At 45.8% G+C, this 17,467-nt stretch overlaps 4 protein-coding genes across 10 annotated transcripts in view; 2 read left to right on the top strand and 2 right to left on the bottom strand.

Moving 5' to 3' along the window:
• Positions 1 to 5,770, bottom strand: part of pex7 (peroxisomal biogenesis factor 7) — a 12,916-nt gene extending 7,146 nt beyond the window's left edge. Inside the window, exons 1-6 of one of the 7 annotated variants that reach the window (XR_003050060.1) lie at positions 5,334 to 5,770; positions 4,593 to 4,865; positions 4,242 to 4,330; positions 2,801 to 3,941; positions 1,937 to 2,100; positions 1,745 to 1,827 (exon numbers count right to left, since the gene is read on the bottom strand). Coding sequence is in view for 4 of the 7 variants with exons in the window: in XM_017033471.2 (XP_016888960.1) it covers positions 1,072 to 1,180; positions 1,271 to 1,348; positions 1,534 to 1,684; positions 1,770 to 1,827; positions 1,937 to 2,048 (508 nt within the window). In the remaining 3 variants the exon portion in view is untranslated. The other 6 variants (XR_003050059.1, XR_003050058.1, XM_025056787.1 and 3 more) reach the window with 6 other exon arrangements.
• A 2,158-nt stretch (positions 5,771 to 7,928) lies between these two features.
• Positions 7,929 to 10,080, top strand: LOC103381375 (hairy/enhancer-of-split related with YRPW motif protein 2-like). Its single transcript, XM_025057065.1, has 5 exons — positions 7,929 to 7,967; positions 8,193 to 8,243; positions 8,607 to 8,690; positions 8,875 to 8,962; positions 9,053 to 10,080. Exons 1-5 carry the CDS (start codon positions 7,929 to 7,931, stop codon positions 9,688 to 9,690), a joined length of 900 nt encoding a protein of 299 aa, XP_024912833.1. The 3' UTR covers positions 9,691 to 10,080.
• A 144-nt stretch (positions 10,081 to 10,224) lies between these two features.
• LOC103381303 (cytochrome P450 2K4-like) lies at positions 10,225 to 11,663 on the bottom strand. Its single transcript, XM_025056806.1, has 4 exons — positions 11,489 to 11,663; positions 11,254 to 11,414; positions 10,997 to 11,173; positions 10,225 to 10,449 (listed from the first exon to the last, which is right to left on the bottom strand). The coding sequence occupies exons 1-4, from the start codon at positions 11,601 to 11,603 to the stop codon at positions 10,378 to 10,380; spliced, it is 525 nt and encodes a 174-aa protein (XP_024912574.1). The 5' UTR covers positions 11,604 to 11,663; the 3' UTR covers positions 10,225 to 10,377.
• Positions 11,664 to 11,801: 138 nt separating this feature from the next.
• LOC103381302 (cytochrome P450 2K1-like) lies at positions 11,802 to 15,904 on the top strand. Its single transcript, XM_008313585.3, has 9 exons — positions 11,802 to 12,727; positions 12,822 to 12,984; positions 13,554 to 13,703; positions 13,769 to 13,929; positions 14,019 to 14,198; positions 14,890 to 15,031; positions 15,104 to 15,288; positions 15,371 to 15,512; positions 15,595 to 15,904. The coding sequence occupies exons 1-9, from the start codon at positions 12,521 to 12,523 to the stop codon at positions 15,780 to 15,782; spliced, it is 1,518 nt and encodes a 505-aa protein (XP_008311807.1). The 5' UTR covers positions 11,802 to 12,520; the 3' UTR covers positions 15,783 to 15,904.
• The last annotated feature ends 1,563 nt before the right edge of the window (positions 15,905 to 17,467 follow it).

Genomic DNA, 17,467 nt, shown 5'->3' with positions numbered 1-17,467 from the left:
GGGCAGAGGGGGAGGGGGAGGAGATAAGGCTGCAGTCATCTGCAGATCTGTGGACCTCACTCCCAGTCCAGTCTGAAGCCAGAAGTGAACCAGGTGAACATCACCGGACAAACTGGACCGGGTCAGAACTGGTCACATGACATTTTGATGTTAGCCAAAAAAAGAAAAAAAAAACACATTTCAACACACCTCGTCATCATTAGCATCATTAGCTGCTGAATTAGCAATGCTAGCATTAGCTCTGTGTATTACATTAGCCAAGTTCTGACAGACCTCTCATCTGACGTGCACGCTCCCACCCAGCAACGTGCACTCACGTGCACGCTCCAACACACATGCGCCCCTGCAGGATTAATCTGATCACATCAGATGTTTTAAACGTGCACATCTGAACTGTGCACGTCAAACTCCCACCGCTGCTGTGAACGCTGTCGCTTCGCGGCAGCTCAACAAAGACACTGGTGCGGTTTTCCTTTCTGCCTGATCGAAGGCTACGAGGGAGACAAAAAACACTGAGAGAAAAATGTTCAAGAGAGAAAACTGAGGTGAAAATATATAAGACGTAGAGTCCGCGCAAAACTGGAACAATTAACCAAATCTTGACGGAAAGAAAGCTAAATGTTAGCTTACATTTTAGCTAAAGGTTAGCCAAGAAAACCATAGAACTTGAAAGTACATTTAAAATAACTTGAGTTAATCATTTAATAAATAAGATGTAAAGTGATGTCAGATAAGGAGCAGCCTCTTATCTTCTCCGCCCTGGATGCTCTTCACTTCATCTGCTGAAGAAACCAATTAACCCTGAACTCATTAACCAACCAGGAGCGTTATCTGATCACAGCCATGATTTCGAGCACAGCTCCACCTGCTGATGGAGTCAGAGAAGCACAGAGATTAAGTGCCTGGACTCTGTCTGCCACAATCACTGTTCATGTTATGACTGGTCCACTCACTGACAAACAGTGCAACAGCGCCACCCTGTGGTACTTCTAATGAGGCGCTCGTGCACGTGCACGCCCCCACACGCACACTCTCTCTTCCCAAAGACAAGCCTCATCACAGTGCTCTCACCTGAGGCTGAAGCAAAGCATCCTGGGATGTGAGGGGACCAAATAGTGCTGTAGACGACCCCTTCATGACCCCTGAGTGTAGCCAATGAGCAGCTGAGGGTGGGGTCCCACTGGAGGAAGGACCAATAAAAACATCATGGCCGTCGTCAAGAAGAAAAACACGGACGTCAGAGTCCAAAGTAAAAAAAGTCAAGTCTCACCACTTTGACACTTTGATCCCAGGAACCAGAGACGATCAGGTTTTCACCCCTGGTCTGACTCCAGTCTACAGAGTACACCTGCAGGTACACACAGAGTACACACAGAGTACACACAGAGTACACACAAACAAGTACGAATACTGAATCTGAACGAAAGTCGAAAAAGTTTAGAAAATAAAAGTCTCTGGATTTTCAAAATAATGGTGTAGGAGTACACAGCAGGTGTGTGTGTGTGTGTGTGTGTGTGTCCCTCTGACTCTTACTTCCTGTGTGTGTTCTTTGGCCACTCTCAGAGGGCCACTGTGATTGGCTGTGTCCCACAGCTGCAGACTGCCGTCCCCACCCCCTGTGACCAACACGTGTTCGTTTGATTCGCTCCAGGACACGTCAAACAAACCGTCACTCCATTGTGTACTGAAACACACACACACACACACACACATTAGACTCCACCCCCTTTACCAATGTGTTGTGATGAATGTAAATAATCAGCGATCACCTTCTCACGAGAGAAAGTCCGACCTCCGTCTCCTCCAGGACCAGCAGGGTTCCACAACCTGTGAGTGACAACGACCACAGGAACCAGGAGAACATCAGAGACACCAGTACCATGGACTGTGTGTGTGTGTGTGTGTGTGTGTGTGTGTGTGTGTGTGTGTGTGAGACCTGTCAGGCCGTAGAACTGTGCTGCAGCACAGGCCACTCTTTGAGAGATGAACGGAGATGTTTCCACAGCGTAACCATGACGAGCTGGACAGTGAAACACCTTCATCATCATCGACGAGTTGAGCACAAGGAGGAGCTCACCTGAAGCTCTTTACCGCCCCCTGCTGAGGGATTAAGGGACAATGTGATGCGATGGTTCGAAGGTCGGTCGGTTTAAAAATAAAATAAAATAAAAACTTGGGTTCCAAGGTGAACCTGCTCTGATGAATGAGAGAAAAGAAGCGAAACTACTGAACACTAACACCACCCAGAGGACAGAAGGTTGAACTACATGGTAGATGTAATTGATAAAAACCCCAACCTTTTTATCTAAATCGGAAACATATAAAAAAAATATATTTTAAATAACATTTTCAATTCGTTGAATAATGTTCAGTTTTTTTCTGTCATATTTCAGCTAACTCTGACATTCGGCCCTTCAATTTTGGCTATTTATTTCTAAAATTTGTCATTTTAATTTTACACCGCAGCGTAACTAATTTGAGCTACCAGGTAGGAGACAAAGGGACAAGCTGAAAGGAAGAGAAGAAGAAGCTAATTTGAGCTAACTTTAGCTGTCTTCCTGGCTTCACCGAGTGAACAAATGCTAACTTTGCTAACGAACCTCCAAGGAAAATGTACTGTACTGTAAGTGTACCTGTTTAATGGAAAGACTCGTCTGAATAAACCATGTTCTAAAGTCCTCTCGGTGTCAGTCAGTCAGCAGGAGGTCAAAGACGAGGGAATGAACAAAAACATTCTCTTCTATTGAACAACTTCACGACTTAACGAGCCGTGAAAGTTTCAAACAGAAAACAAACTCACAGAATACGGTCCTCGACTCCGCAGCCTTTTCGCCTGTTTACTTCCGGCTTTGTGTCAGCTGACCGGAAAACCTAGGTTTTGACGTTCATAGGGGCGTGGTCAATTGCACTGTGTCAAAGTCACAGTTCTGGAGAATTCTGTGAATTAAATAACTTCGATGGTTTTTCTTTTTTTAAAATTAAAGTATTAACTTTCTTTCGATATATTTTAGCTTCTGGCTAACTTTCTTTATAATTCATGATTCTTTGTGGACTAATGGCTTAATACATTTGTACATGTGTTGTATATCCTAGCAGTGAATAATGTTAATTGTAGTTTCTCTGTAGGGTTTTGTCAAAACGAGTTTGTGCTATTGTTAGGATTTTATCCCCTTTTTGGACTCACGGAGTTACTGCCTGTCCTGTGTTCACAACACACGGAGTGATGTAAACAACACCATTTTAATCAAAAATTCATACTGAAAAAAGAAAAAAAAAAAAACAGTTTTCTGTAACGACATCATTTTAAAAAAAAATACAGAAAAATACAATAGAATTAAAAACATCTCTGTAGATAAATATAAACACATTATACACACTGCTACGCCCCCTGCTGTCTGTAGGACTTCTGTTCTCCAATCTGAGATCATTTTTATATTTCCACCTTGTTGGCGATGGTTCTACAGAGCTGAGCGAGGCTGGTACCATCACAGTCCTCCTGAAATCCAAGAAGCTAAACTGATACGTGAAGCAGCAGCCAATCACGTGAACTCAGCATCACGTGAACCAAACTCAGCCTCGTGCAGCAGCAGCTGGATCTTGGTTCTGAGCAGAGACTGTTTTTCAGGACAGAGTCGTCTCATGGCAGGAGCCAGGCTGAGCAGGAAGAGAGTGACATCATCTTTCTGGTCCAGGTTCCTGCTGTCCATGTGCTGCAGTAGCGCCTCCAACAGGCCATCACTACTCCAGCACATCCTTCTTCTGGAGGCTCTGGAGTGGGACATGTCTCTGCGCTGCTGTTCCTGTGCCTCCTCCAGCTCTTCTTCATTTGTGGGGTCGAGAACATCCCTGGGTAGGACTTGTTGTTGGCTCAGCGAAGCAAGGCTGTGCTGCAGTGGGTGCACAGACTGCTGGACCAGCGGTAATGTCAGAGGATCAGAGGGCTGTGAAGTCAGGAGCAGAGAGAAAAATAAAGATTCTAAAACCAACAGCTTTGTCTCAAACCTACGTGTTTGTATGTTTCAGACACAGCAGCAGCGTTAGCAGAAGCAGCAGCGTTAGCAGCAGCAACAGTGTAAGCAGCAGCGTTAGCAGCAGCAGCAGCGTTAGCAGCAGCAGCGTTAGCAGCAGCAGCGTTAGCAGCAGCAGCGTTAGTGTAAGCAGCAGTGTTAGCAGCAGTAGCAGCAGCAGTGTTAGCAGCAGCAGCATGACGTCACCTCCATCTTTGTATCTTTCAGTCTCACAGCTTCACTGCTGCCTGGAGACGGACGCTTCCTCTTAGTCAACTCTGGGAAGGAAGAGGAGGAGCATGTGGCATCAGCTACAGCGACTGCTGCAAAAAGCAGATAAAATACAAAGTCAAGTTTGTAGACAGCGCCACCCACCTGCACACACACCAAACTTCACAGAGACTCAGCAGTTGTTGATCCACTGCTGCTCCATCACTGAACTCTAATGAGTTCCTCTGTTGGAACTCATCTGTTCAGACTTACTGCAGTGACACAGACTGACCACAGGAGGCAGTGGAGGACTAGCAACTGCTGTGAGCTAAAATCAGTGATTTTCTTTATGGACAGACATTTCTCTCTACTCACTGCAGTTGTCATCGTCGCTCTGTGTCTCAGTGGTGGTGCTGCAGCCCACCATGTCAGCAGTGAGGGGGTGTGGGGGCTGTGTCTCCAGGGCCCAGTCGGTGGTTCCTGCAGCCCTGGCTTCGATGAAGGGGTTTAAAAAGGACAGGATGGAGGAGTATCTCCAGGGTCTGTAGTTGAAGAGGCCAGTGCCACTCTCTCTTCTCTCCTTCTCCCGCTGTCTCTCCCTCCTGTGTTGGTCTCTGAGGGTCTTCCACTTCCTCCTACATTCATGTTCTGGAGAAGAACAAAGTTCACCAGATCAGAGAACTCTGCCACCTCTCAATCTGTGTCTAAATTACCAAAAGACCAGTGTGTGTGTGTGGGAAGGGGAGGTCAACAGTTTGTGAATAAACAGATAAGTCTCTGAAACAACAACGACAGTTAAGGCCACCTAATAATAACTATAATAATTCAAATAAAAAAGCAACATCTAATAAGAACAAAAACGCTTAATTTTTTTTTCCATAAAAAAATCAATTCATATTCGTTCTCGGAACCATCGTCCCGGAGCTGAGTGACTCAGCCGAGCAGCTTTGAGACACGGACCAGTTTGTTTGTTTATATATATATATATATATATATTCAACAGTGACTTTGAATTTGTTATGAATGTATTAGAATAGTTTGCATTGTTGTTGTTTCTTCCACATTAACCTATTTCCAATATTTGTTTCGTTTTCCTGTTTTCTTGACGTTTCTCACCGGGAACACCGACGATCGCTGCCACCTGCCGCCAGGAGTCGCTCCTGACGTTGAGGTCTCTGTAGGTCGGAGAGTAGGTGTCGTAAAGACTCGGGAAACCGGAAACCGCCATGATGAGTTTATACTCCATCCTTATTAAGAATGAAACATATATAGACTCTTGTTTCTGTTCCTGTGGCGCGGATCGAAAACATCAGCTAAAATAAAAGAAGAAAAACACAAATACAGTAGACTTCCGTTTCCGGCGAGGCTGTCGACAAATACCATTGGCTGGAGGCGAGAGACACGCCCCCACACGACTTTAGTTTTTAGTTTCGCGTGTTTTACTTTATAACGTTTAAAAATAATCTTTTATTTGAATTAAAACGAGTTTAATTGATTTAAAATGTCCCGAAAGAACATGTGAAAATAAAAAAATAAATAAATGAAACCATGAATGGATTTAATTAACGAATCCAGAGAGGAGCTGACAAAACAAAACACATTGATTTGATATAATTAGGTGTTTGATTCCTGACGGCTCTCATCTCCACACTCTGATTCTGGAAGCTCTTCATTCACTGAACGACAGGAAGAGAAATTTACACGACAACTGATGGACTTTACTGAGAGAGAAACAGAACAGAGTGAGGAAGTAGTCTTAAAACACTAGTACCATCAAAAAATACTGTAGTTCTCTCAGTGGCTCTCAGTACCACAAGTACTTCATATGGGTAACTGGTACATCCACACACTCTGCTCCCCTTCCTTTCCCAGACCTCCTCTTCTCTCCCAGGGTGTTTGACCTGACTTTCTGCCCTTTTTGTTGATTCCTGCCCTGTGCTGAGGCAACACAGAATCTTATTGTAGTAGAACCCACACTCATCACGCCAAACATCTCACACACACACACACAAAGGCACCAAAACAAGTATTTTCAGTGGTCTGAACTAAAATCTCTGATTTTCTCCATGGACTTTGGTCTGAACTAAAATCACTGATTTTCTCCATGGACTTTGGTCTGAACTAAAATCTCTGATTTTCTCCATGGACTTTGGTCTGAACTAAAATCTCTGATTTTCTCCATGGACTTTGGTCTGAACTAAAATCTCTGATTTTCTCCATGGACTTTGGTCTGAACTAAAATCTCTGATTTTCTCCATGGACTTTGGTCTGAACTAAAATCTCTGATTTTCTCCATGGACTTTGGTCTGAACTAAAATCTCTGATTTTCTCCATGGACTTTGGTCTGAACTAAAATCTCTGATTTTCTCCATGGACTTTGGTCTGAACTAAAATCTCTGATTTTCTCCATGGACTTTGGTCTGAACTAAAATCTCTGATTTTCTCCATGGACTTTGGTCTGAACTAAAATCTCTGATTTTCTCCATGGACTTTGGTCTGAACTAAAATCTCTGATTTTCTCCATGGACTTTGGTCTGAACTAAAATCTCTGATTTTCTCCATGGACTTTGGTCTGAACTAAAATCTCTGATTTTCTCCATGGACTTTGGTCTGAACTAAAATCTCTGATTTTCTCCATGGACTTTGGTCTGAACTAAAATCTCTGATTTTCTCCATGGACTTTGGTCTGAACTAAAATCTCTGATTTTCTCCATGGACTTTGGTCTGAACTAAAATCTCTGATTTTCTCCATGGACTTTGGTCTGAACTAAAATCTCTGATTTTCTCCATGGACTTTGGTCTGAACTAAAATCTCTGATTTTCTCTATGAGGTTTGGTCTGAACTAAAATCTCTGATTTTCTCCATGGACTTTGGTCTGAACTAAAATCTCTGATTTTCTCTATGAGGTTTGGTCTGAACTAAAATCTCTGATTTTCTCTATGAGGTTTGGTGTGGCTCAGAGAGACAGAAGCGTCTGTTGTTCCTCTGTGCTGCTTCAGAGCAGACCCCAGGTCAGTTCTACAGTCTGACCCACATGTGTCACTGCTGGGAGGGGGGGTCACAGCCTCTGTGTGTGTGTGAGATTCTGAGATGGGTGTGTGGGTCATTCCCACACCCGCTCTCTTTCTTTAGAATGTGTTGCAAATGTCAACACGCACACACACATTAAATCAGCTGATACCTAACTCCCACCACTCTCCCAGCACTTTGTGTGTGTGTGTGTGTGTGTTTGACTCCCCTGTAAATTCCCTCAGTTTATGTTATATCAGTTTGTGAGATTCTCTGACCCCCCCCCTTTGTGAAGTCCAGATTGTGAGACATACCTGTCGTCACCTGCACCACCTCTAATCACACCAAAAAATATTCAAGGACACACACACAGACACACACACACACACACACAGACACACACACTGCCACCTTCTGGAGATGGTGTTGACGTGTTTTGAGATTACAACCTCAGACCTCCTCCTATCTTGGCTGCTGTGACCTCCTTCACCTCCTTCACCTCCTTCACCTCCTTCATCTCTGCTCTTCACCTTTATCAGGAGGACCTGCAGAGGTCAAAGGTCAGATTTGGACTCTGGACTCTGGGGTTTCAGGTTTGAATCCCAATTGTTTCATTGAATCAGACGTAGTACTGCAGTAATACTTCTACCCATCAGTCCAGGTCAACGACAACAATAATATTAATAAAAGCAACGATAACGATGACGTCATTGATGACATCATCAGGTCTCAGGCGAACAGTCAGATGAAGTTCAATAAACCCCACCCCCTGAACAATCTTGAATCCCGGTGGGAGGGTCCTCCTCGTGTGTGTGTGTGTGTGTGTGTGTGTGTTAACCACAGAGCCCGGCTCACTCACACACTCACACACACTCACACACACCCTCTCAGCAGATTCATGTATGAACTCCTGTAAAAACATTTTTTACAGCAGAAAAACCTTTTCGTTGTGTATGTTTTTAAAGATCGTCACAGACTTGGACTCTGACGGAGACCTGGACGCTGGTTCTGACCCGGTGAGTCCACACCTGTGTATGTTTACACATTTAGAACTAACTTTCTTCTTCCGTTTATCACTGCCACTGACAGTACCGTCATCAGCAGGTAGAGGGCAGTCCAGCAGTCAGAGTGAAGCCGTGAACCTGTAGAACCAACAAACTCCAGACCGTAGTGACCGTCGTTCTTGGTTCAGACTGATGAAGGTCAGATGTTCTTCACCCTCCACCTCCACCACCACCTCCTCTTCCTCCTCCACCTCCTCCTACCAAGTGATGGAGAGGAAGAAACGTAGAGGAGTAACTACACCATTATTACACTGTTGTCACACCGTCACTACAGCGTTGTTCCACTGTTGCTAACGTGACGACCGATTCCTTCAGGTGATTGAAAAAAGACGTAGAGACAGAATCAACAACAGTCTGCTGGAGCTGAGACGACTGGTCCCCACACAGCTGGACAAACAGGTCTGGGATCAGTTCTTCTCTGGTTCAACGCTAGCTTTAGCTCTTTCTAACATTAATGCTAACGTTAGTGCTAACCTTTGTCAGGCAGCCCAAACAACTGGCTCATTGTTGTTCGTCCCGGGGCCGAGGTTAACGTTCTTCTCACAGCTAACGCTGAACTGCATGGCTGCTCTTGTCTCGTCAGGGTTCAGTGAAGCTGGAGAAGTCTGAGATCCTCCAGATGACTGTGGACCACCTTAAGATGCTGCAGGTCAAAGGTCAACTCAGCCCAGGTTGGTTTTAGCAGGAAGTGTTCCCAGAATCCTTCCTGGTACCGTCTCAGTTATAAAGTACCGCAGGTTGAGGACCATCTTTGTGTGTAGGTCCCTTTGAGGCCCCCGCTCTGGCCCTGGACTTCCTGTCTGTGGGTTTCAGGGAGTGTGTGATGGAGGTGTCCCGCTACCTGAGCACCACGGAGGCCCTGGACTCCAGCGACCCTCTGAGACCCCGCCTCCTCTCACACCTCATGTGCTGCGCCTCCCAGCGTGACACCGCTGCCCTGACAGCCGCTGCACACTTCCCACATCACCAGCAGGTGTCACTGTCCCACCCTTTACCTCACCCATTCCACCTCCACCACTGGGCGGCGACAGTGGCAGCGTTCAGACACCTGCCCACTGCTGCCCCATACACACCGAGTGGACTTCCTTTCTCCCTAGGACAGGCGGGAGGGGAAGGTGGAGCCCCCCACAGGCTGAATGAGCGTGGTGCGTCCTCTTCCTATGCCGATTCAACCTCCTCCATTCTTTCCTCCTCCTCCTCCCTCGAGCCCCTCACTGGCGCCCCCCCTCCTCCCACCTCCTTTCTCTCCCTCACGCCTGCATCACCCCCCATCACCCTCCACGGAGGTGCCCACGTCCTCCCCTCCTCCTCCTCCTCCTCTCTGGTCTCCTCTTCATCACAGACTGTCAGTGGGTCCAAACCCCACCGTCCGTGGGGGAGTGAGGTCGGAGCACTCTGACCCCCGTCTGCTCATCAACACCTGGACAACGCAGCAAACAAAGACCTGTGTAGCTGTAGGAGGTGACAGGTGGTGAGCGCCCCCTGCTGCTGGGACAGTGTGAGCCGAACTTTAACCATTTTCACCTCTTTCTAACCACCTTTGTTCTAACCCATCGGTACCACACATTGTTAACATGACAGTCAACCTGTAGTTCTTCAAATGACCACCAGGCGACGACAACCCCTAATTTCTAACATTCAATGTAAAAGAAGTGTATATTCATTTAGATGTTTTAACATGTTGAATCACGTGATTGTTCATCGTTCATCATTGTTGCATTAATTATTTAATGATCAGTTTGAAGAACATTTTAATAGAAACGACCATCTGTGTTAGAAGAGCTAAAGAATTCCAGAAGTTTCTCATGTCTGTAATAAAAGAGAACTGCAGTTTTCAGACGCATCTCTTTGATTTCATACTTTTCAAGTGAACAGGCGCCACCTGCTGGTGTTGTGATAGGAATGATGTGCGAAATAGTTGTTAATGATGTCATATTGTGGCCAATGGAGTTTAAATGTTAAAATGTTGCAGCATCAGTGGAAGAGTTTAATCAGTAGAGAGTTCGGTTCAAGGTAAGAAGTTAAGTATGGGGGCGTTACCTAGTTGTTACTCTGACCTACTGGAGAGCGTGTTGTTATGGTAACCTTACTGCTCCTGGAGTGGCATTATCTGCGGTTGAACAGGAAGTAGACCTCCTCCCCTTGAAGAAAACCGAACCTAAACATCAGATCATGAAGAAGGATGATAAAACAGACTAAAAACTGTTCTACTGTTTAAATCTGTGCAGCTAAAGCTGCTAAGTTTATCTGTCATGACGACTGTCAAACACTTGGAGATGACAAGTGCTCCTTTCAGTCAGCAGAGGGCGACATTGTATAGAAGAAATAAAAGCTTATCGGGTCTATTTCCAGCAACAAGATTTAAACCAGCGACCCTTCACTGAGAAGACCACCTCTCTGACCACTAGACCAAGGACCACTACATTTAGTCACGAACGAATGATCCAGAATGAATAAAAATATGTGACACTTTCTTTAACTCTCACCTTATTTTTCCACACAACTGGATCAGAAAAATAAAAACATCACAGAAACAAGACAAAACGTTAAAATATGAAACAAAATATGAATCATCTGTGTAATGTCCACCAAAACTGCTGAAAGTACCATATCTACGACGAAAACTAACCAAAAAACGTGATTTTGATCCATGACTTTTGTGGAAAAAACCTCCAAAAATAAAATGTACGGATGCATCCACCCACCTCCAGGTTTTGCTTGTGGACCAGGAAGGCGTCCACGAAGCCTCTGCACATCTGTGGGTTGAGGGTGTCCTTCAGACGGCTGAAGAGCATCAGGTTTTGCTCAATGTTAGCTTCCAGATATTTGAAAAACTCCTTGGGGGTGAACAGTTTTCTAAACCACGGGAACATGTTGTACAGCTGCGGAGACAAAAATCATCGTCGAACAGAACGAACGTACAACAAGGAAGTGAAACGAAGGAACCAAAATGGAAGCTCACCCGAATCTTTGCAGAAGCCCCCAGCTGAATAATTCTGTTGGTTCTGTTGACCAGAGAGGTGAACTCTGGGTCGTCGTACTCAAACCTGCTGCCATAGACCATGGAGCAGATGATGTTGGAGACGGCCTGGTTCAGTGGTGCCGTCGTATCAAAGGGTTCTCCTGCAGCCGGACACAGGAATTAGAAAGGTCCCAGGAACTCTCATGAGAACTCCTGCCTGGACTGAAGAACAAACCTCCAGAACTCCCAATCACTTCAATCAGATATTCACATTCCTCCGTGATTTTGTCCTCGCAGGACTTTTTTCCCATCCCAAAGTCTCTCAGGTTCATCAAAGCAAAGCGCCTCATTTCTTTCCACAACTCTCCGTTGGACCACACAACACCTGAAAAGCAGCACACACTCAGCCAACCACGTAACGTCCTGACAGTTTTTACTTCTTACTTTCCCTCGTCGACAGTATTTGTTTGTACTTCTGACGTTCGACATTAGCAGGTTTTCTGCTCACCTAAACATTTTGCTGTCTCCAGGATTAGCTTTTAATGTTTTGTTGTGATTTCTCTCCAGAAAACCCTGCTGATCCAGTTGTACCTGAAAGCCTCTGACGTCTGTGTCAAACCAGTGCATGGACTGAAGCAGCCTGCAGGTGTCAGTCATGCAGCTTTATGTGTCAGTGTGGCTGTCATCACACACCACTGCATTTGCTTTTGTCGTCTTCCAACCCGTACATGTGTCACCTGATCCTTTGCTGTGAAGAATAGGAGGCGGAGCTTTCAGATTCCAGGCTCCTCACCTTTAGAACCAGCTGCCAGGGGGATGGCGGGGGAGGGGTTCAGGAGGCGGACACTTTCTCTATACTCAGTGTTGGACCTAAAACCTTGTCTGCCTCTGCAGGCTGTAGTGGAGGGACATGGGGGGGGCGAGGGCCACAGGGTGTGACACACCAAGAGTGAGATAAATAAACCTTCTAAAATTGATTGGTGCAATTTAATTATTGACATTACAAGTAGTGAAAGTAAGAAGTAAGAACTGTCGGGACGTTACGTCGAGGTGTGATGGTGTCGTTTTCATTTAAAAAATATCTTTCTTCTGGACCTGAAGTAAAACCAGAGACTCCTCCCCTCTCTGATGTCACTAACATCAGCTCCTCCCAGCAGTCAGCCTCCGACACCTCCACCTGCGACAGGCTCAGACTCCAGGATCGTTTTCCAAGGACAACATCTTGTCCGCTCTCTCCAGGAGGTGTTCTGTTGTTGTGGTTGGCGTCATGTCGGTCTCTGAGCTGTTCCTCCAGAACTCCACCTGTGTCTCCCTGTCTGCTGCTCTCCTGGTCCTGCTGCTGGTTTACCTGCTCTCTAACTCTGCCTTCAGGTCCCAGGTGACCAGGAAGGAGCCTCCAGGACCCAGACCTCTGCCACTGCTTGGTAACCTGCTGCAGCTGGACCTCAAGAGACCGTACAGAACCTTCCTGAAGGTGAGGTGGACTGACAAAAACAGGTCTGAACTGGTCTTAGTCATTAGCTGCAGACCACAGCTGTGGACTAATTCTGGAATTTCCTGTTCCCCAGCTCTCCAGGACCTATGGCTCAGTCTTCACTGTTTACCTTGGACCTAAAAAAACTGTGGTCCTGGCTGGAACCAAGACGGTGAGGGAGGCTCTGATTGACCACAGTGAGGAGTTCGGAGAGAGAGAACCAATGAGGATTGTTAAAGAGACCAGTCAGGGATGTGGTGAGAACCAGAACCAGAGTATTGTCCACCGTTCAGTAAATAGACTTCAGTTCACCAACTACAGCTGTGTTGACAAACATTAGCCGAAAAGTTAGCCAACAATTAGACACTGAATGAAATCAATTTAACCAAGTTCAAACAAAGTCGGGCTTTAATTTAACTTTGACAACAGTTTTATGTGGAATCAGAGCCATGAATGTGAATTTCTTTGGTTTAATGGTTAACGGTTGTTTTTCTTGGCCTCTAACTTCAGTTGTTACTGGTTGATCTTTGGGTTCATTATTCTGCTTCACTGTATGATGAGTAACCTCCGTTTTTTGGTTGATAAATATTTGGAATCTCTGAAAACCCCAGTGACTTTCTTTGGTAGGCTCATTCTCCGCCTGTCAGTGACTCAATCTTTCAGTGGTGGTGTTAGGGGTCCTGTAAAAATGATTTTCCTGGTGCCCAAAATCCCTAGCAGCGCCCCCTAGTGTTCATTGATGATGACGTCGGTCTGTGACACGTGACTCATCTGTCTTTGACCTGAATCTGATTTTCCGAGGCCAATAACAGAAGCTTAATTTCAGGGATTATTTGGTCCAACGGAGAGTGTTGGAGGGAAATGAGACGCTTTGCTTTGACCAACCTGAGGGATTATGGGATGGGGAGAAGGGCATGCGAGGACAAAATCATCGAGGAATGTCAGAAGCTCGTGGAGGTGGTGAACAAGTTCAAAGGTAGGAGGAGATTTTAAAAAAAAAACCCACCAACCTTGGATGTTTCATCAACGACATGTCTGCAGGTGAGGCCTTGGACACCACCAAACCTCTGAACTACGCCGTCTCCAACATCATCTGCTCCATGGTCTACGGCAGCAGGTTCGACTACGATGACGTGGAATTCACCTCAATGGTGGACCGGACCAACAGAATCATCCAGCTGGCCGCCTCTCCTGCAGTTCAGGTTTGTACCAGACAGGACTGAACCGACGAGGCCCACGGGTGGCTCAGCGGGCTGCGTCTAATTATTATTATGTCGCTGTTTTTGTCAAGTTGTATAACGCGCTTCCGTGGATCGGGCGATTTTTCAACGACGTGCGAGAAATGAAGAAATTGTCAAAGGACAACCAGACGCAGACCTTGGAGCTGGTTGGTCGTCTGAAGCAGACTCTGAATCCACACGTGTGCCGAGGGTTAGTCGACAACTTCCTGCTGCGACAACAACAGCTGGAGGTTCGGGTTTCCTTTGATTATCTACACTCTGTGTTCACTGTCTGGGCCGCCTTCTTATTTTCACTGAAATCAAACATCTATTATCCTTGGGGTCAGCCATTTTAATCTCAAGAAAAAGGATTATAATTCCAAATATTACTCAACTATTTTTCACCCCCGTCCCCTCGAAGTTGGTCCTGTCCAGTGTGTGCGTTTCTATTGACCGACTGGAGCTGCCATATTTCTGTTTGTCAGTTGTTTGTGTCATCAGAATGATCAGTGTGTTAGCGTCGGCCCGAGACACAGGAACGCTGTGTTGTGATGACCTTAATGTGATCTCAAACAAATAAAGCATGTGTGAAAATAATTATACAACAATACAACATGTCCTTAAATGTTTTATACGGATAAAGAAACACGGATGTAAACAACAGGCATCAAAAAAATATTATGAAGTTAAATTTAAATTTGCCCAGTTCTCCTCCAAAAGTGACCAAAGATTAAACATAACAAATGTGTAATTGTGAGACGTTAAACATTGAATGGGGTCAAACTGACCCCAAGGATAATAGGAGGGATAAAACGGTCGCGCAGTGGAAGGGCCTTACAGGAAGAAGGTCGTCGTTTCACACCCCAGTAGAAACTGCTGTTCCGTTCTGTATGGACTTCCTGTTCTTTTGTTCTACTTCCTCACTCGCTTCTGTCTTTGAAGAAATCCCAGGTAACCAACAGTCAGTTCCACGACTTCAACCTTGTCACGTCAACCATTAGCCTCTTCGCTGCTGGCACTGATACGACGTCAACTACACTCAAGTGGGCGCTGTTGCTGATGGCTAAATATCCACAAATACAAGGTGAGGAGCCGCAGTCTGGAGAGTCAGAAGATCCAGGAAGAAGGGACCAATAGTTCCATGTGTCTGTTCCAGACCAGGTCCAGGACGAGCTGAACTCCGTGGTAGGAAGTCGTCAGGTCCAGGTTGAAGACAGGAAGAACCTGCCCTTCGTCGACGCCGTCATCCACGAGACTCAGAGACTGGCCAACATTGTCCCCATGTCTCTGCCTCACAGAACCAGTCAGGACGTCACATTCCAGGGCTACTTCATCAAGAAGGTCAGGACTTTTCCTTCATCTCTGTCCACCTTGAGGCACACGAGCTCTGAACCAAATCATTGTTTTTCTCTGTGATCCACAGGGAACCTCCGTGATTCCTCTGTTGTCCTCTGTTCTGTACGATGACAGTGAGTGGGAGGATCCTCACTCCTTCCATCCAGCCCACTTCCTGGACCAGGATGGAAAGTTCATCAGGCCAGATGCCTTCATGCCTTTTTCAGCAGGTTGGTGCGCCCATGCTTGACCACCACTAGGTGTCAGTTGTTTCTCACCTTTGGAGACTCATGATGAGAGACTTCTTCTCAGGTCGCAGGGTTTGTGTGGGAGAAGCTCTGGCCAGGATGGAGCTCTTCCTCTTCTTCTCCACCCTGCTGCAGCGCTTCCGTTTCACACCAGAACCTGGAGTCTCAGAGGACGACCTGGATCTGACCCCGCGCGTGGGCTTCACACTAAGCCCTGCTGACCACAAACTCTGTGCTGTCACTCGTATGTAAAGAGTACGATTTAAAAAGAAAAAGAAAAACAAATGCAGCACAACAGATTGATCAACTGTTAGAGGAAGGTTCAGATAAAACTGTGAATAAACGTGGACTACGTTCTCATGGTCTGACACAGATATTTACGTAGAGATTGTATTCATTCAATCATACATTATTTCATTCACATTTATAAAAATGAAACATATTTGTACATTTACAATGTGTTTCATAGACATTGTTGTTTTTAACAAATCTAACATTAAATGATGAAACATCAACGCTGACTTTTGAACTCTGACCTGCATTTGCTAGCATGCACCAATAGCCTGGTCCTCCGTACGTGCATCTTTGTTAGTAATTTGACAATAACATGTAACAACCTGTTGGAGGCGAGTCCTTGTCACGTAAGTTTAACTGCAAAATGACGTTAAGTTTGTATTGATTTGTGGTTGTTCGTTTATATACCGTGGCTCTTGTTAGCTTGCTGCTAACATTGGTTAGCTGTTGTTGTCGTTGTTATTAGTATTAACAACAATAATAATTTAATAACTCTTTAAATATTAAGTTGTTCATAAGTCTTTCAAATCGTAACTTGTACCCGTTCGTTCAAAGATGTTTTTCGCTGAATATAGATGGGCTTACGGTAACGTTCGCTACCGTCTCACGGCTACTGTCGGTACTGAATGTTATTGGTTTTAGTTTAGCAGTTTTAAAAGTAGTCAACCGGATACTGTCCTGGTGGTCATGGCCACCAAACAATATGACCGTTAAACGGTCAGGTGAGTCGTCGGCCCCGTGGTGGACTGTTCCCCCGCCCTGTCCTCTGGGTGGGGGTCGTTGGTGTTACCTGAACGGAGCTGTGAGTTTCGCCTGTAGTTCCTGGGGAGAGAACTGAGGACAGCGTTGTAGGTGGGTGATAACTGGTGTCTGAGGCGCCCTCCAGTGTTCAAAGATGGTCTCTCCAGTTTGAAGTATGGCTTCCTTCAGCCCTCTTTCAAACCAAAGGGAAAAAGAAGGGAACACAAACATAAACATAAAGACACAGCACTCACTCAGAACCGGGGCTGATTCTTCAGCTATCTTCAGTTATCTGGCCTGTCACACTGTAATAAGTTACGGAGATGCTCCTTTTTTTTACCGCTTTTTCTATTGCGTCAGTTCATGTTGACGGCAGTGGTGGTTTAGTGGTTAAGGAGGCTTCAGGTTCGAGTCCCCCAGTTGCCAAGTTACCACTGAGGTGCACTGAGCACGGCACCGTCCCCATACACTGAAGCTGCCCCCTGGTGGTTGTGGTGATGGGTCACATTTGGTTGTGTGCAGTTAAGCTAGTGAAGCTAATGCTAAGTCTTGGTTCTCTTCAGCTCCTGGTCTCAGTGGTTCTAATGCACCAGCAGTGTCTTTGATATTACACCTGGTGAAATCAGTTTAATTTGCGACTTTTTAGCTGTTGTGATCAAACAAGAGCGCCGCCCTTTCTCATGTGGTCAGATCTGGTACTGAATGTACTGAATGAATAAGATCCTGAGTGACGACTGGCTGTGGAGTAGAACCTCGTGTAGATGAAGAGGACCAACTGGTGGTTCTGTGCTAAGGCAGCTCAGGATGGATGCTGATGCTCAGTGGAGTCTGATCCTGAACAGAACCCTTGGTGTGTATATGGGCTGTGGCCCGCATGGCCCGCGGCCCAGTGTCAGCTGGTG

This window comes from Cynoglossus semilaevis, chromosome 7 (assembly GCF_000523025.1).
Source record: "Cynoglossus semilaevis isolate Cse_v1.0 chromosome 7, Cse_v1.0, whole genome shotgun sequence".
NCBI classification, from domain to species: Eukaryota; Metazoa; Chordata; class Actinopteri; order Pleuronectiformes; family Cynoglossidae; genus Cynoglossus; species Cynoglossus semilaevis.
The sequence above is the reverse complement of the archived record's forward strand: the minus strand, read 5'-3'. Positions and strand labels throughout refer to the sequence as shown.

What these genes read in the sequence shown, in the direction of transcription:
- LOC103381375 (XM_025057065.1), top strand. Translation starts at nt 7,929, where the DNA reads ATGACGTCATTGATGACATCATCAGGTCTCAGGCGAACA. An exon ending in CATCAGGTCTCAGGCGAACA is followed by an intron (nt 7,968 to 8,192) that starts GTCAGATGAAGT and finishes ATGTTTTTAAAG; the next exon opens with ATCGTCACAGACTTGGACTC. An exon ending in TGGACGCTGGTTCTGACCCG is followed by an intron (nt 8,244 to 8,606) that starts GTGAGTCCACAC and finishes CGATTCCTTCAG; the next exon opens with GTGATTGAAAAAAGACGTAG.
- LOC103381303 (XM_025056806.1), bottom strand. Translation starts at nt 11,603, where the DNA reads ATGAGGCGCTTTGCTTTGATGAACCTGAGAGACTTTGGGATGGGAAAA. An exon ending in GGGCTTCTGCAAAGATTCGG is followed by an intron (nt 11,174 to 11,253) that starts GTGAGCTTCCAT and finishes TTGTCTCCGCAG; the next exon opens with CTGTACAACATGTTCCCGTG. An exon ending in TCCACAAGCAAAACCTGGAG is followed by an intron (nt 10,450 to 10,996) that starts GTGGGTGGATGC and finishes TCTGATGTTTAG; the next exon opens with GTTCGGTTTTCTTCAAGGGG.
- LOC103381302 (XM_008313585.3), top strand. Translation starts at nt 12,521, where the DNA reads ATGTCGGTCTCTGAGCTGTTCCTCCAGAACTCCACCTGTGTCTCCCTG. An exon ending in CCGCCTCTCCTGCAGTTCAG is followed by an intron (nt 13,930 to 14,018) that starts GTTTGTACCAGA and finishes GTTTTTGTCAAG; the next exon opens with TTGTATAACGCGCTTCCGTG. An exon ending in TGCGACAACAACAGCTGGAG is followed by an intron (nt 14,199 to 14,889) that starts GTTCGGGTTTCC and finishes CTGTCTTTGAAG; the next exon opens with AAATCCCAGGTAACCAACAG.